The 16,980-nt window shown below is 40.3% G+C and overlaps 1 protein-coding gene across 1 annotated transcript in view; it reads left to right on the top strand.

Annotated features, from left to right (window-relative positions):
- The window catches only part of KCNK10 (potassium channel, subfamily K, member 10), a 66,054-nt gene that overhangs the window by 26,434 nt on the left and 22,640 nt on the right, over positions 1 to 16,980 (top strand). Inside the window, exons 3-4 of the mRNA XM_010285904.1 lie at positions 8,935 to 9,052; positions 12,190 to 12,350. Coding sequence (XP_010284206.1) covers positions 8,935 to 9,052; positions 12,190 to 12,350 — 279 coding nt within the window. The remainder of the gene's footprint in view (positions 1 to 8,934; positions 9,053 to 12,189; positions 12,351 to 16,980) is intronic.

The following is a 16,980-nucleotide window of genomic DNA, read 5'->3' as shown; positions in this document are numbered from 1 at the left end:
CAGCAGGAAGCGGTATTGTGCTGATGTGACTATACAGCTTTTGGATCAGGGCTGGCTTGGATCACATCCTTCATCTGTCTGCAAAAGACAGGTGAACATATTTGGTTGGCAGGGTAACTTCTGCTCAGGGATATTAGTTCAGATGTATTTCTCATTGCAGTGTTGCAGAGATCTGTATTTCCCTCAACTCTTCAGGTATAACTGTGCTTGATTGATTAAAGGATTTTTTAAAAATATGAAAAACATGATGGGAATGTCACTATTAAAAGATATGCAAAATGCTTTCTTTTCTAGCAGAAAGCAGAATACATAATAGGTGCAACAAGCAACAGGATTATAGATGCCTGCATACTGACTGCAGCACAAAGATTCCTAAATAACCCTTATTCTCTAGCCTAAGCTATGCACCAGTTTTAATTCTTCATTTTACACAATATTTTTCCTTCTTTCACCTCAAAAGTGGTGAAACTAAAATAAAAAACAGGCATGCTGTGTCATTAGAAGGCAGATAATCTGAACAAATTTTATCATCTCCTGAGATTTCAGTATGTCCTCAGGCATTACACTGGGTAACTGGAAATAATTTCGTAAAGGTAAATTAAATGGGTCTAGCGGCTTAGCTTCTGAATGTCTGCAGGCCAAGTGATGTGAAATACTGAAACAGATTTGTCAATAAAGAATAAGTTCATTTGGATTCTTCTGCATGTCTGGAGGTGAAACTGGCTCCAGAGCTGTGGTTGGGTATGCTGATACAGAAAATTCTGATTGTAACTGACTTGCACAGAAGAACAATGAACCGCTGCTTAAAGATAATGTCAGGGGGTTAACATTCTGCTTTCATGCTTTCGTATTGATGATCTCAAAAGTGACATCTCCCTGGCTGGCACGATGCATTTCTGCATTGCACCAAATGCTGCATCTGCTGTTACAACTGTGATTTCAGACTGATGTGGCAACCTACATAGGTCTTGGCTGCTGTGCTGTGTGCAGTCAGCACTGGGCTACCGCTGAAGGAGCTATTTACAATTAATGTTATTTGCCTACCTTTAGAAAGCCTTTAGATGAACACAGATCATACTCTCCAGAATGACTGTGTTGATTCACCTCTGTGCTTTGGAGAATATGGAAAAAATACAAAAAGAGATATCTTATAGCTGGCTTGTAACCTTTTACTATGGGGTTATCACTGGAACAACCTTCTAAGGAGAAGAGGAAGGGAGTGTCATGGTCTTTACAAGGCTAATGATGGAAAAATTTATGCCTTTGCCTAAATGTCAATCCTTCAAAGGATTCTCCTTTGGAAAACCTATAAAGAAGATGTACGGCACTGTATGAGGAAGCTGTTAAAATTTAGTGTGGATGAGACATCCTTTCCAACTTGATCTCCAATAACGTATTGCAAATATTAGTACTGGAGCACAAATGTGAATTGCTGAGTCCAGACTGTGAAGTTTATTCATAGACTTCAGAAGTAATATACTGATGAAAGCAATGCAAATCCCTAGGAAGAGTCAAAGTATTTTAAATTTGTATTTATCACTTGGGTTTTGGTTCAGATCTGCCTAATACTAACACAACGACTCATAATTTTTTCTTAGCAATAACAAGTATTTCACAGTGCAGTCTGTATTGTCCAAAGTCACCTCAAGTGGAAGTTCTCAGCTGTACATTTGTAAAGCCCATTTCTGCTTCTGAAGACATTTGTTGCAGTGAAGAAAATTCCTTATTTAATGCCTCATGTGATCTATAGCTTGGCACAATGGTGAATACCAAAATATGAAAATCATAGAATCATAGAATAGTTTGGGTTGGAACCCAAAGGTCATCTAGTCCAACCCCCCTGCAATGAGCAGGGACATCTGCAACTAGATCAGAAACCCTTTCAATGGGATCTTGAATGCTTCCAGGGATGAGGCATCTACCACCTCTTTGGGCAACGTGTGCCAGTGGTTCACCACCCTCACTGTGAAAAATTTCTTCCTTCTATCTAGACTAAATCTGCCCTCTTTTAGTTTAAAACCATTGCCCCTTGGCCTATCGCTACAGGGCCTGCTAAAAAGCCTGTCCCCATCTTTCTTAGAAGCCCCCTCCAAGTACCAAAAGGCTGCAATAAGGTCTCCCCAGAGCCTTCTCTTCTCCAGGCTGAACAAACCCAACTCTCTCAGCCTGTCCTCATAGGAGAGGTGTTCCACCCCTCTGATCATTTTTGTGGCCTCCTCCAGACCTGCTACAACAGGTCCATGTCTCTCCTGTGCTGAGGGCTCCAGAGCTGGAGGCAGTACTGCAGGAGGGATCTCACCAGAGAGGAGTAGAAGGGCAGGATCCCCTCCCTCGACCTGCTGGCCACGCTGCTTTGGATGCAGTCCAGGATATGGTTGGCCTTCTGGGCTGCGAGCACACGTTGCCAGCTCATGTGCAGCTTTTCATCCAGCAGTACCCCAAGTTCTTCTTGGCAGGGCTGCTCTCAATCCCTTCATCTCCCAGCCTGTATTGATACCGGGGGTTGCCCCAACCCAGGTAAATGACAAAGTCATGAGCTCTATCTCAACACGTTTGAGTTTTCAGAGTTAAAGAGAAGTGAAATCTAGAGTATGGTAAAAGAACCTTTAGGTGCTTCAAGTACATTGAGCTGTATTGTACCCATTTGAACAAATAGCCAAAGGCACAGGGCTGAAGTGACTGGACATACAGCTGAAAAGTAACACTGGTAGTTACACCTGCCGACATATTACAAAACATTTTTTTTTGTTCTTATACGACATAGCATAAACTTATTAGTACAAAAGGAAGTCTTTGTAATAATGCACACTTAGAGTGTATCATGGAGACGTTATACCTCTCAGAAAGATCAGATTAAAGGAATCTATCATTAGGAGAGGCAGGCAGGAGGACCATCAATGTATTTTGGCAAAGTAATTCCTATGGGCCTCATAAAGGTATTCATACTCCATTTCTATGTATCCTGTGCACCATGTATGAGTAAAAACTTTTGTAATGAGCCCTGCTTTCATAATGAGCCCTGCACAGTGACGTAACATAGAGTGGTTTGCTACTGTAAGACATTATGTAGGTTATTCATGGGCTGCTTTCTACTTCCTTTTCCTTCAGGGTTTAATTTAGGAGTGTCAGTGATTATAATATAAAAAAAAAATCACCCACTCGGGAACTAAGTGATATTATCAACGTTCACTAATGACTACAGCAACTCATTGGAGTTAGCCGAATGTAAGCTGAAAAGAAAGCAGAGCTAGAAATAAGTTAGTCAGGCTTTACTGGCTAATTATGTTAGTAAGTGTTCATATTTTGGATAGGCACTTTTAAGTAGTGTTCTGAACTACTTTTGCCCTGAAGTTAAGCAAGAAAGGGAACATCCCGTAAAGATGTTTCATTTTTCAGCCTTTTGACAGGTTCACTAGTGTCATTAGTCAGCTTGTCTTTTCAGGGTGTTTCCTTGTAAAATGAAGAGAACTTGGTTGGCTTTCATGTGCTAGAAGAAACCTCTAGAAAATGCAGGAATAAAAAAAAGGTATTTTGAGTTAACTATAGAGAAGACTTGTCTGTTGCTGAAGATGGGAAAAGGCTATTCAAACTGTGAAGAAAAACAATGGTAAATATCTCATTATTGAACCTTCTGCCCATGCCTCTGGAAGTTGTCCCAATTTCCGTTCTGTCCCTGATCTTTATTTTATCTTATTCCCTCTAAAAGGATGTGAAAAAAGAATTCAGATCTCTTGGGTCCTTTCGAAGTTGGTGCAGGCACCCTAGCTTGTAACTTCAGTCAGGAGATACTCCAGTTGTATAGGAGGCAGACCGACCTGAAGATGCTGCAGAAGTCTGCAGCTGTCCTGTAGTTATGTTGCTTCCAGAACTTAGCTAAGAAGTTTGCAGGGAGCTAAGCCCTTTGGACTTAGATCTTTGTGCATGTCCCTTATTGAGTGTTCTGGGTCTGCCCTCAGACACAATGCATGCACGACAATCAAGTCACTCTAAGTGTAGGTAGATTACTATCTGGCTGATTGTCACCTGAAGGCCTTTATGGGATAGTCAGAAATATTTAAGGAATGGGCTTTCAAGGCTTATTACTTTTGATTATACCTGAACAAAAATTGCTGGCCTTGGTTCTTCAGAAATGCTTTTGTGGAAAAGTGAATAAATGGGAATTTACAATGAGGATCACTTAATTGCTGTATGAGGGGTGGTGAGAATAAGTAGAGAGGTAGGGAGCACAGAGGAAAGTTATTAAGGGATTAGTCTTTAAAAGCTGCTTGCTAATGAGAAGCATCCTAATAATCACAACAGAGAAACATCAGAGCATGAAAGGCAATTGAAACAACTTTTGTATGCTTGATAGGAATCTGCTTGGAAAAGAATTGTAGAGGGAGATAATCATTATTGGATTAGCATGTTCTGTGGAGAGGAATTAATGGAACTAGAAAAAAGATGACAAGAATTTTCTTATCAAATTCCTATCCTTGGTTACACATAGGATGCATCCTTTGAGTAGCTCAGCATTCAAGAAGGTTATTATGCTTGTCCTTGGAAAAGATTTGTCTTCTCCATGCTTGGGGTCTTACTGGAGAAATTAGAAAAACATGAAAAAATGAACCAGATAAAAGGCTTTCTTCCCAGAGAAACCAGAAACAGTCTGTTTGGTTCCTGTCTCCTCATCAGCTGCACTAGCTCCCAGCTATCTAGTTGCCTATGGGCATAACTCCAGACTTTTTCTTGATGTAATTGTCTTAATCAAGGTACCTACAACATTAGTGAAGGCTGGCATGTACCCACTCACACACCAAGGAGGATCAGATAGGTGAGTATCTGCGCACAGTGAGGCCCACCTGCACCCAGGGGATGGAGCTGGCAGCTGTGGACCCCACCACTGCCAACCAGGGAGCATGGCTGGCCAGGGGCAGCCAGGGGCATGCCCCAGCCCAGACTATCAGGCATCTCTCTGGGGAATGGGCCAGGCTGAGGCTGGGCCAGGACAGCAGCCCATGGGTCAGGCACCAGCTCGGCGGAGCCTGTGGCTGGGCAGGGCAGGGCAGGGCAGGGCTGCGAGGAGCTGGCACCCGACATTTGTACGGCGTCGCTGGGGCAGGGACTGAGATGGTGAAACCCCAGTAGTTTCTATTTGGTATAAGGAGAATATAATTGATTTTATCCATAGAGAAGAGATACTATTTCAATCTTACCTTGTGGGGGGAACTCTTGACCCCTGGTGAGACAAGTTAGTGTTCTCTATACCTTTGTTTGGACTTTGACTCCTATATGTTAACAACTAGGCAGCCCAGGGTGGGCCCATGCCTCATAGCCTTTAAATATTGCTGCTTGAATATCAACAGATGGAACTGATAAAGCCTATTCCAGACTGACATGGAGTCTGGATGTACTCTCTTTGGGAATACAGGATTCAGTCATCCCAGTATCCCCACATATGCTGGGGTTTTGCTGTGGGGTTTGTCTTCAGTCCCATGAAGATTCACCAGACCATGTCTTTTTGGTTACAGAGGGACTGTTGTGTGCTGATACCAAGGGAGCCGAGAGCAAAATACACATCTATACAATGGTAGGGAACCATACTGAAAATTGTGATCAGAAATATATATTTAAAAAAAATAAAATTGAGTACTTGGATTTACTTTAGTAGTTTTGTCATTGCCTCACTCCTATCTGCCTATCAGCTTTAGGACACATCTATTATTTGAACAGCAAGAAAGACAATTTCTTGCCAAAAAAGCCCTTTGAGGTAGTCCAAGTTATTGCCTTCCCTGAATGGGTGGCATTTAATTAGATAAATAACCATAGATTAATACCTGTTCATTAAAGAAGAATGCAGTTTGAATTCATAAAAAATATTGAAAAAAAATGTTGTGTACTGTGCATGTAACTCCTCTTGAGAAGGAAGAAGGGATCAGGAAAGGAGTAAGTGTGAAACAGCTGTGGGTACTTTGGTGACATGTTACTTTTGATGATACTTCAACTATAAAAATACCTGAAACTACTAATATAAAATGTCCTAAATGTGGAAGGTTTGTCAACAGAGCGGTTAGCACTCTGGAGATTGGTTCTTTCCCCGCTCCCAAGATAACCTGAGGATGCAGCTCTTCAGGTCATGCTGCAAAGCCTATCTGAAGTTTCACAGATGAGAAACTTGCAAAATTTCATGGTCTGTGTGAACTGGGAGAGTCTTGCCAGTGATTGTGTTCTTGTTCAAGTTTTGTGTCAGTCTTCATCTAGCAGGATACTTCTGTGTAGATGGACTTGTGGTGGTGGTAGTGAGGCATCCTTTACTTGCTGCATGACCTGAAATTGCATATTTAAGTGCTGCTCACCGCAGGGCTGCTCTCCTCTTACTGCTCTCTTTCTGTCCTCCATCACAGTATACAAAATGCTGTGTATTAACAGATAACACTGGGATAGTTGGATATTTATAAATGAATGATGTCAGTCAAGCTTTAAAGAAAAAATGAATTTGTTCTGGATCAGAAGGAAGCCTGAGAAGCTCAAAGCTACCTAAGGCAATGGGACGCTCCTTCACTTCAGGGGTTAGTGCTGGGCCCTAATAGACTTGCTAAACTGCATAAACTGAAATGTGATTAAAGTATTGTAATTAGCTCGCTGACATTCATACACTCAAGGGGAAGGCACGCAGTATTCCTTGGCAGAAGTAACATGCCGGGGTAGCTGACAGTGTGTCATGGCCTATTTAAGCAGGCAAGCTGTCTGTTATGCTGATTTATGCTCTTCTGGGTAAACAAACAAATGATCTCTGCTTTCACACCACCTGCAATATGCTAGCAACTGGTACAGAAGCCCTTTCAAAGGGTTTGGTCCTGAACACTTCCTTTCTCTATATCCCTGTTTCTTGAGGTATGGATAGGTGCTGAGGAACCCTGGCTTTCTGCTCACATGAAATGCAACTGGTCCAGTCTGGAGCTTGCTCATGCTGTGATTTCACAATCAGCTTAGCCTGGCAGGTAGCAGCTCCACTGTTAAAAAAGGCTATCCTGTACTGATCTCTTTAGATATACCTGGCCTCTGTTCTTGCCCACGCACCTCTTCTCCCACTCCTTTCCCTTTTTGTGGGGCAATGTGATGAATAACTAAAAACTGGGGAGCAGATTAGCTGAAACTAGCCCAAGGAAAAAAATGTGGTAGAGGAACATTTGTGACAATGAAGTCAGTTGGAAATACAGGCAAAAAATGAGTGAGGAAAAGTGCCAAATGGAAGAGGAAGAAAAGAAAATATGTGATAAATGAGCCATCAGAGGGAACAGGTGAATGAGGAGAAAAATGTGTCATGAAAGCTAGGTATAGAATAGGTGTTAAATGGATGTATTTAAAAGTCAGTGTTAAAAGCACAAGAGAATATGAATGTATGAAGATCAGGAGAGAACTCATAGACATGAACTGATGAGAAGTGGGACAACAGTAAAATAGAATGGTTAACCTTGCTAACATGGACTGTATAGAAAAAGATGAAATAAAAAATGGCAGTCACAATTCATAGATCATAAGTCAGAGGGAAAAAAGAAGTGGTTAAAGAAACGGAATAAGAAAAGTCAAAACAAACTTGTATTGATAGGTGAGAATTCTGTGTTGAACAAAGTCAAAGAAAGAGAAGATGTAACAGACAGCACTTTGCCTCTTCTCTTGAGACCAGCAATAAGTTCACCGAAATAACCAAGGCTAAAGGCTGGTGGCAATATTTAGGAGGAGGAGCAAATATTATAGTGAGAGAGAAGGGGAAGGTCTGGCAGTAGCATGAGTAGCATGATAAAAGCAACATTAAGTGAGTTTGGAACAGAATGGGAGAAAGGCAAAGAGCTGGAAATGGTAGGAGGCAGAAAGAGAGAAGCTTGGTTCCTTTGCATTGGTTTTATGGAAATTAATCTCAGTTGGGAACATTTGAGAAGGAGAGGTTTACTTTGAAAGGCAGTCATTTCAGCTGCTGTTCCAGAGTGAGGTCTGAATTTCTCTATGATGGGCAATAGGTTGCATGAGACCTACAAGCAACTAGAGAATATGTACCAAAGGGCATCTCAAAAGTGAACTTAGAGCAATTCAGCTGAATGTCAGATGTCTGTGAGAGATTTATTTTTGTGCTTTGAAGGCTGATGTATTTAGCTCTATCTTCCTTTGGATTGTGAAGCTGCAATGAAAGGCAAATATGTGCGTCCCCATGATACAATATGGTGCATTTTTAGAAATTCCCAAGAAAACATTCAGCAGGCTGATATGCCTGCCTGGTTTGATTCAGTGCTGTGTGAGACATAGGACAGTGACCTGGAAGCAGTATAGCTACCTCAGCTTCTGTTCTGGATTTAGTTCATTCAAGCACCAGCTGTGAGCCTCTGTACTATGCTACATTTGTGGACATGCGATCATGTCCAGTGTGGCAACTGGGAAGTCTTAGCTGATGACAAAGTTGTTCCATTATGTTTCCATAGCTATCCTACCTGTTTATTTCAAATGACATATATGTAACCTATTTTTTCTTTAGTTAGCGTAAGATATAAATAACTTAATCAATTATTAATTGTCTGGGAATTAAAATCCTTGGCTGACTAGCTTCAGTTGACTTCACAAACATAATTTGTATTAACCACCTTTCTTGTTGCTTCTAACATCAGCTGTTCCCATTGCGGAATTTTTCCTTTGGTAATTGCTACAAGAATGGTATTTGTGGATCTCTTTGGGGTGTCGGTCCTCTACTTCTAAATTGCTTTGTATCTTTTGTCATTTGTCTATGCATTGTACCTTTCTTTCACCTTAATCGCTATGTAATGCAGTCATATAGTCAGCTCTTGTGTACAGAGGATGCGACTATACTTTGACCAGGTATTCTACAAATTTCCCTTTGGAGCCTATACTGACTTGCATAGGATATGGTAAGCTATGCATAAGGCTGATTTGTTGTCTCTTTCTTTGCAGCATGCTATTGATGCTGATAATGCAGGAGTCAGCCCCATAGGAAATTCCTCTAACAACAGCAGTCATTGGGACCTCGGAAGTGCCTTTTTCTTTGCTGGAACAGTCATCACAACAATAGGTATGTTTATTGTTTATCTTTTAAAATACATAGTCACACTGAGACAATAAATTTGAGGAAGGTAGATCACAAAGAAATACAGTGGCTGAACAGTATTTCTCTCAATTCTCAGAAGGCATGCCTCTGGTCTGCGTCAAGGGCATTGAGCCTCTGGGTAAACATCAGAAGCTGTTTACACAATTAGGGTAGAATACAAGGAAAACAAGTAGCACTGATGTAGCTAAGGCTTTATAACCCTGTTCTTGATGTACATGCAGGTGGTCTTAATTTTCACTAAAAAGATCAAGAACCAGTACCCAAGGAAATAACTATTCTATGGTTGTTGGGAATTTGCATTTTAATATTATAGATTAATTTACCCATAAGGGTAACTTTCTTCCAAGCTACATCAATTAATTTTGGCTTATGCTCTGAAGTTTGGTATAAGTAATTCTTCTCATACACTACTCCTTGTAACTGGAAATGTATTCACATAAGTATCACATCTTTTTTAAAATCCTTCCTTGCTTTCATACTAATAATTGGGAGGAATTCCATGAATTGTACATTGTGTAAAAAAAAAAAAATTTTTTTCCATTCTAGAATTTGTGGCCTTGAAATATTGACACATTTCTCTGTACTAGCTGAAGGATATTCTGAACTGCTCCATTTACTTTTATTGAAACACTAATTTTAGTAAGTTCATTATTCAGGCCCTTATCATCTGTCCCCCCTATACATTGTGTCCAATGTATTTAGTCTCTTGATCTCTGAATGCTGGCCTTAGATATGCTAAGGTTTTTATCCTCTTCTCTGTGAGCCAGTTCCTTTCTTGGAAGATTGTTCAAGCAGCTGGGATTTCAGAAGATAAGCTGATAACATTAATGATAAAGTTAACCTGCTGATAATTATACAGTGGTTTTATAATCTTAAGCTTGATTTCAGTGGTGTCATAGTTAGAGGTCAAGAGATCTGATTATTTGGAAATCACTGGCAAATTGTTCCTTTTTATTTGCATTGCCTTTGAGTATTCTTCTGATTTAAATATTGGATAAAGTGATTCTCCGTATTACAAATGTGATGCACACACAATGGTGACTGTATAGACAAATAATCTGACAATCACATAACCCTTCATTAAAGTCTGAGAATCTGACTGAGTTCTGCAAGTTCTCAATGCAGGTAATACAACAAAAAAAATCCTGACTTGCTGTTGTGATCATCTCAAACAGTGGAGTCTGTGCCTTTGGCTCTGCCTTTTCTTTGTTGTCAGAGAGCGGGTGAAAGAGCAATTGTATAGAGCATTCTCCTCCCTGTGTTCCTCTATATACTCAGCTACATTACCACGTATTTTTAATGGTAGCATAAACCCAGCGGGTGGCAAGAAAGAAAACATTTCTGAATCAAATGTCAGAAAACCCTCCCTTAATATTTGTTTACTCAGTAGACCCAAGTGACAAGCTTTTAAATTACTCATTAAAATAAATGCCACTATGTAGGCATAGTTTATGTAGGCATATTCATTGACATCTGCTAGTTTAACTTATTGAAAAGATCCTGGATTTTTGCCCATATTTGCTTTAAATTGTCCATGAATGAAATTTTTATAGGCTGCATAAAGTCTACGTATTGTTTCTGGGCATGAAAATGATTATATTTTATCCACCTGAGCCCTACTAGGGCTCCTTTTAGGCACACACTCAGCAGACTATGTGGTCAACTTCAGTCCACTAGCCTGTGGATTTTCTTGGACTTTTAGGAAAAATCTGGGATCATGAATGCAGACATGAGAAGGACTGTGGGGTGTGGGGGAGGTAGTGTTGTGTGTCAGCATAGTCCTTTCATCATCCCATATATCCAGTGCCAGTGTCACAAACACTGGAACAGGATTAGGACCTGGGACCCCAGGCTTAATTCCCAAGGACCAGAAGGAATTGCTGTAGATGAAGCAGACACTCTCTTAGATCTCCATCTCTCTGGATGTTCTGTGCTTCCACTTTATTTCATCAGTGATTTGTGATTGCATGATCATTTTTTATCTTCAAATAATTATGTATAGTCAGAATACAAATTTCTATAACATTTCAGTAAGGATACCTGATCTTATATAAAAAGGTGCAAATATTAATGCCACAATTCTTGTTTTTTCTCTTTAACGTTAATATTTTAACAGAAGTACCGCGGCTACTGGTGTCATAATGCTCTATGTAGATTCCTAAGGTTAAAGTCACATGGGTGGTGCGGGGAACGGAAGAGTTGCCTGAACAAACTGTGGTGACTACGTGTAGTTTACTGCATAGGATAGGTAGAAAGCTGCCTTTCTGCCAGCATCAGATGTTCCCAATATTTTATTTGGAGTTACAAGGCTGGGACTTACAAATGTGCCCAAACATGCTTGGGCCAAAATGAGAGTTTTCACTCAGGATAAGCAGTTGGAGAATTATGTCTTGGTCAGAATCTGTCATCTTTCCAACAGCCCCACGATACCCTAACAGGATGGAAGGAAGACATGTATGCACCTTTATTACAACATCAATAATGATTTTTAAAGATAAATGGAGTAGGATCTTCAGAGGGAAGGCTTTAACAACTTCCTTGTTAAAAGCCATTAAAAAACCTCATGAAATACCAACGCGAGGGTCTTTATTGTCAAATAGAAAAGGGAACTGAATAAAGAGTTCAAGAGCAGATTTGCACAGTGTGGGTACAGTTTGGAGGCCGCAGTGTAACTAATCAGTGTGATGAGGAGCTGAGGAAGTTATGAGCTAACCACTGAAAATGAGCCTTGTCAGGTGAATCACACTCCTGTCAGGAGGTCATTGGCACAGTCCCAAGAGGACCAGCAGCGTGCTGGCATCAGACCAGAACAGAGGGATTTTTGTGCCATGATAAGTCAAACTAGGTTAATTAATCAAACAATAACTTTAGAGAGGTCCTGATTCTATAGAAAAGATGGGTAACTGAGGCTATACAAGACGTACTAAATCACAGGGGGTAGCTCACCTGGGAAATGATGTCATTCCATAGAATGTCTGTAAATAGGAATTACATGTGGAACAAAGGTATGCCTGCAGGACCAGCAGTCTTTCTAAACCCATTAGTTTTTCTAAACAGCCGTGTATAATTTCTGAGAGTCTGACAATTGTTTTTCTCCTCAGGGTATGGGAATATTGCCCCAAGCACTGTTGGAGGCAAGGTTTTCTGCATCTTATATGCCATCTTTGGGATTCCACTGTTTGGCTTCTTGCTGGCTGGGATTGGAGACCAACTTGGAACCATCTTTGGGAAGAGTATTGCAAGGGTGGAAAAAGTTTTCAGAGTAAGTTCACTGTCAGTTTTTTGCTTGTGTTGGTTTTAATTCTGTTGCTATTACCTGGAGTCCTTTTCATATGTTGGGCACCGTGTAATATTTACATATCTAGTTGAGATGATGCTTAACATCCTCAGGGGCCTCTATAGTCAACAGAGGGAAACAGACTTCCTTAGATGGTGATGCAGGGGTTGTAAATTAGGCTCTGAATTTCCTTCTTGAGGCCATCTCTTGGGAATGTATCTCCTAAGCTAGGTTCCTTACCAGGACTGGCTGTAAAACAGCCTTCAAAACACCCCAGGTTACTTTGGATGTGTATGTCCATTCATTGAAAACAAGGAGAATGTAGTGTAACTTCTGGAGGAACGAGGGTGCAGAGTAGGTCCTGACTGTATTACTAATAAAGCTTAAAAGACTTGGAAAGCAGGGTGACTGGAGTGAATGCGAACTTGGGAAGAGAGATGACTGAGTGATACGCTTTCACTGCAAGAGGACAGATGTGTTTGAGTAGATCTGCAGCTGCAAAAACTGGCATAATGCCACTGACTGGAATTGACTTCATGGTATTTACCTGCCCTGCCTACCATGGATACATCCTACACTAGATTTCTATATAGACTTTCTCATATGTAATTTTCCTTCATGTTGCCAGTAGCCTCTATTTTTGAGTCTGTATCACTGTAAGCAATTCTTTCGCAAGCAGTGCTGCAGACCTGGCAAATGCTGTTTTGCTAATTTGCCAATGGTTGACTTCAGGGATTCTTTCCTTGAAACAGAACTTCTAGAAGTGACCTGTGTGATGCTTCCCTTGGAGGCAGCATAACTGGAGGTAAGTCTTTCCAGGGACGGAGTGGATGAGAAGCTGTCCAAACTTGTTAATTTAACAGGCACCTGTTTCTAAAACATTCCCACAGATGAGAGCAAATTACTCATAACTGTTTTTGAAAGGAAGTAATTGGGTATTAGACTGGAGTATGAACAATTTCCCTTTTGATTAAATTACTGTGAAGTGTCCCAGACTGGCCAAAAGGAGTATCTCTCAGGCTAAATGTGGAAAAAAGTGACTAGTGATTATGGATGGGCAATCATGCCTGACTGGAGATTAGTTGAAAATGACCTACATTTTCATGAAATGAAAATAAGGTTATTGAAAGGTGGCTCAGGTTGGGCCTGGAAAAACAGAAGTAGCCAAGATCCTTAGTTTCTTTTTTACCTAGCCTCTTATTTTACCTGCTTCTCAGGAATCTCTGAACCTTCCAACCTGCTTCTGCCCAAGAAAAACTAGTCTCAAAGTCATGCTATGAATTGAGAGTCAGAAAATCTTGGAATAATTGTCAGCTGTAGTATTGGCTTTCTGGGTGATGTGGACAAGACCTTTAAACTGTCAGCATGATAGTTTATGAATAAAATAATACATGCTATACTTGAAGTATTTTAAGATTCACTGATGAATGCTGATACTAATATTTCATATAGAATGTAGTCCTTTCTTTTGGCACATAATGTGAGTTCTTTTGGTATTCAAAGTACTCTTTCCTTTTCTTGAGTTAATGCAGCTCCTTGTTGCTTATAACCATGTAAACTACTTCTTTTCCTCCTTGGTATTTTACCAGCTTCCAAAGTAATTTAGAGATCTGTGGTCCCCTTGTTTAGCCAAGATGTATGTTTATTCCTGTTATTTTGATTCCCGTAAATCCATTATATCTGTTCTTTTGTGATTTGGTGAATGGGGTTATACATAATTTCCTTCACTATTCCTAGTAATGAGGTTCAGCTATCTGATATATTCCTGATGTAGTTTACAATTTACATACATCTTAGTAACTAGTCTTAATATCAGTGTTTTCATTTTATATGATTATTTACATACAATTTGACATATTATATATGATCATTAACATATTATACATGATATACTTTATATTGTTAGCTAATGCAGAATATAATAGTCATTATTATTTTAGTAATTATGTAATTTATTATCACATTGTATTTACATTGTTAGACTCCATAAATGTTTGGACCTAATCAGATGAATCCACAAGTGGAGTCACAGTTCTTGATTTAATCCTGAGCAGAGAACAAAATTTAGTTCAATGTCTGACTCGTTTCTTACTTTGTAACCGTCTCCATAATGAACTCAAATTCAGCATGTTTGTGGGCATAAAACAACCTGCTACCACCTTTAAAGGGAGGACATAAAAATTAGGAGAAAATTTAGGAGGAAACTAAAAGGAACAAACATAGGCTAAAAATACACTGAAAAGTGTAAAAAAATGTTGGGTGGTGTGCCTCACAAATCTTTTGGAGCTAGCTGAGGGATCACTGAGTGTGTATCAATGACCTAGTGATATAACAAATTGAATTTCCAGAAAGCTTTTGTCAGGTTTTCTCAGCAAAAGCTATAAGGAAATGAAGCTGCAATGAGGTAAGAGAGAAGGTCTCACACGTCAGTACGTGTTTAAAGGGTAAATGGAGATTAGGAATGAATGGTAGCATTATTGGTGTGATTCTAAAGGAGTCCTTGCTGGGATCTCACTGTTTTAACAGAGATAGCCTGGGATGGTTCACACAAGGAGATGAATATGCAGGTGACTGTGTCTGTAAATTATGTTTCTAGATGTTTCAGGATAGCAAAAATGGAAGCTGCAAAAGGGTGATAAGATGATAAATGGAATCCAGTGTTGGTGATACAACATAATGCACATTTCTTAACTTTGAGGAAAGAAATCCTAATATATTCATACATGGATAGCATAAAATTTCACTACTCCAAAAGCGACCTGGGATTACTATGGATAGTTGTCTGAAAATAACACTGTGAAACTTAGTGGCAGTGAAAAAGGGAAAAAAGCATGTCAGCGAATGAGTTCAAGAACAAAAGACCATTCTACCACTGGACAAATCCATGGTGCACTTGCACCATGAGTATCACATGCAGTTCTAATCATCCCATTTTGAAAAGCAATTAACAGTAATGAAAATGAGTGCTAGATCTGCCCCCACAGGGCTTGTAGCTGAGTCTCTAAGATGGTACTCACTAGCTACCTATATTATTTGCCTTCTAGTGGGCCCTTAAGGGCAATTTGGGATAGTCCAGCTTGTATCCTTGAGGAAGGGAATGGGAAGAAACTTTGCATGTGTCCTGGACATCATTATAATATATCAAGTTTCCTTGTGCATATGCCTCAACACTCTGCTTCTGTCTCCAGTTGCCTCTGTTTATTCAGTTCACCATTAGGGATGTTGTGTGGCTGGTGTCAGAGCAGCCAAGAGTTCCTGAAATCCTTGCAGCTTTGTCATCATGTGTACAGGTGGATGGGATTTGAAGGCAACTTGATCTTGCGTTGTGGTTAAGGATCATGTTTGAAGCTAGGTAAGAGGCAGTATGCATACACTGGCAGGTGGGAAGGAGAAGAAAGTTTCTCTGTCAGCACAGCAGCCTTTTCACTCAACGCACGTCTCTTGCTCCATCCAACAGTGTGTCTGTGAGCATGGAGCCCCTGCCATACAAGGGACAGCTTGCCCCTGGTACCCCCCAGCATAGCTGGAAAGATGAAAGGAGGACTCCTCCCAGAGGAGTTGTGCTACTGCAGTTGTGCTGAGGCTGACATGACCTGTGCGGAGCCCCACCAAACATACATTAATTAGCAGCACAAATTACAACCTAAGAATGCCACATTTGGCTATTGCAGTGATCAGCCCACGCGCTCTGTAGGAATTTTAAGAACAATTCAAACTCCATAAAGGGGGAAAGAGATCTGCTCTTATCACATACAAACTACCTCCACACTATTGACAGAATATTTTGGCAGAGGAGCAGAAAAGAGGCCACTGCTCATCTTGTAATCCAAAAATGTTGCTACTGCTTTGATGTGTAGATAACCAGGAAAACAACTATTCATTTGTGGCTAGGTAGGGCTGGAAGTATTTCATTGCAAAATAATGCTTTGTAAAAACAGGAAGTTTTCATGTACCATTTTAGAAATCGGACGCAGTGGTGGAGTGATGCAGCCTGGCATATGAGGAGGTATCCCAAAGACCACGCATTTGCTAGTCTATGCCATCTGTCCTACTGGAGTCTTCGTGTTTGGTACAAGTAAATAAACATCAACCAGATCAGAGATGTAAACCAAAGCATCCCCCACACAAGCCTTACCTACTCGGCTACTGATTAATCCTATATGCCCCATCTTCAATAATCTGGCTATTAGTCTGTTCTCACATGCATATAAGTGTGATCCCCCAGAAAATGGATAGGTACAGGGTCACCAGATTCACTGTATGCACTGATCATAAGCATTCAATATCTGGGTTCAGTGATGAATCAGTTCTCCCAAACCATCTGAGAGAACCATGTAAACACTCAAATTCTAATTAAGCTTTTGATAATTCTTGTAAATAATTTTCACGTGGCAAAGCTTTCCAGACACTACAGAAATGAAATATTAATTCCAAGGTGGCATAAAACCATAAAAGTAGTATCATTATCTTACATATGTGAGGGATCTTATGAACGACCCGAGACTGTTTCTGTAATAAACACCAGAACAAACCCCATTCCTTTGGCTTGCTCTGTACACACAGAGGCTTCAAGCATCTAAAGATAGAAAGGAAAACACTCCATAGGCAGAGTGCA

This window comes from Phaethon lepturus, unplaced genomic scaffold (genome assembly GCF_000687285.1).
Source record: "Phaethon lepturus isolate BGI_N335 unplaced genomic scaffold, ASM68728v1 scaffold15824, whole genome shotgun sequence".
Lineage (NCBI taxonomy): Eukaryota > Metazoa > Chordata > Aves > Phaethontiformes > Phaethontidae > Phaethon > Phaethon lepturus.
This window is presented reverse-complemented; position numbering and strand designations above follow the sequence as displayed.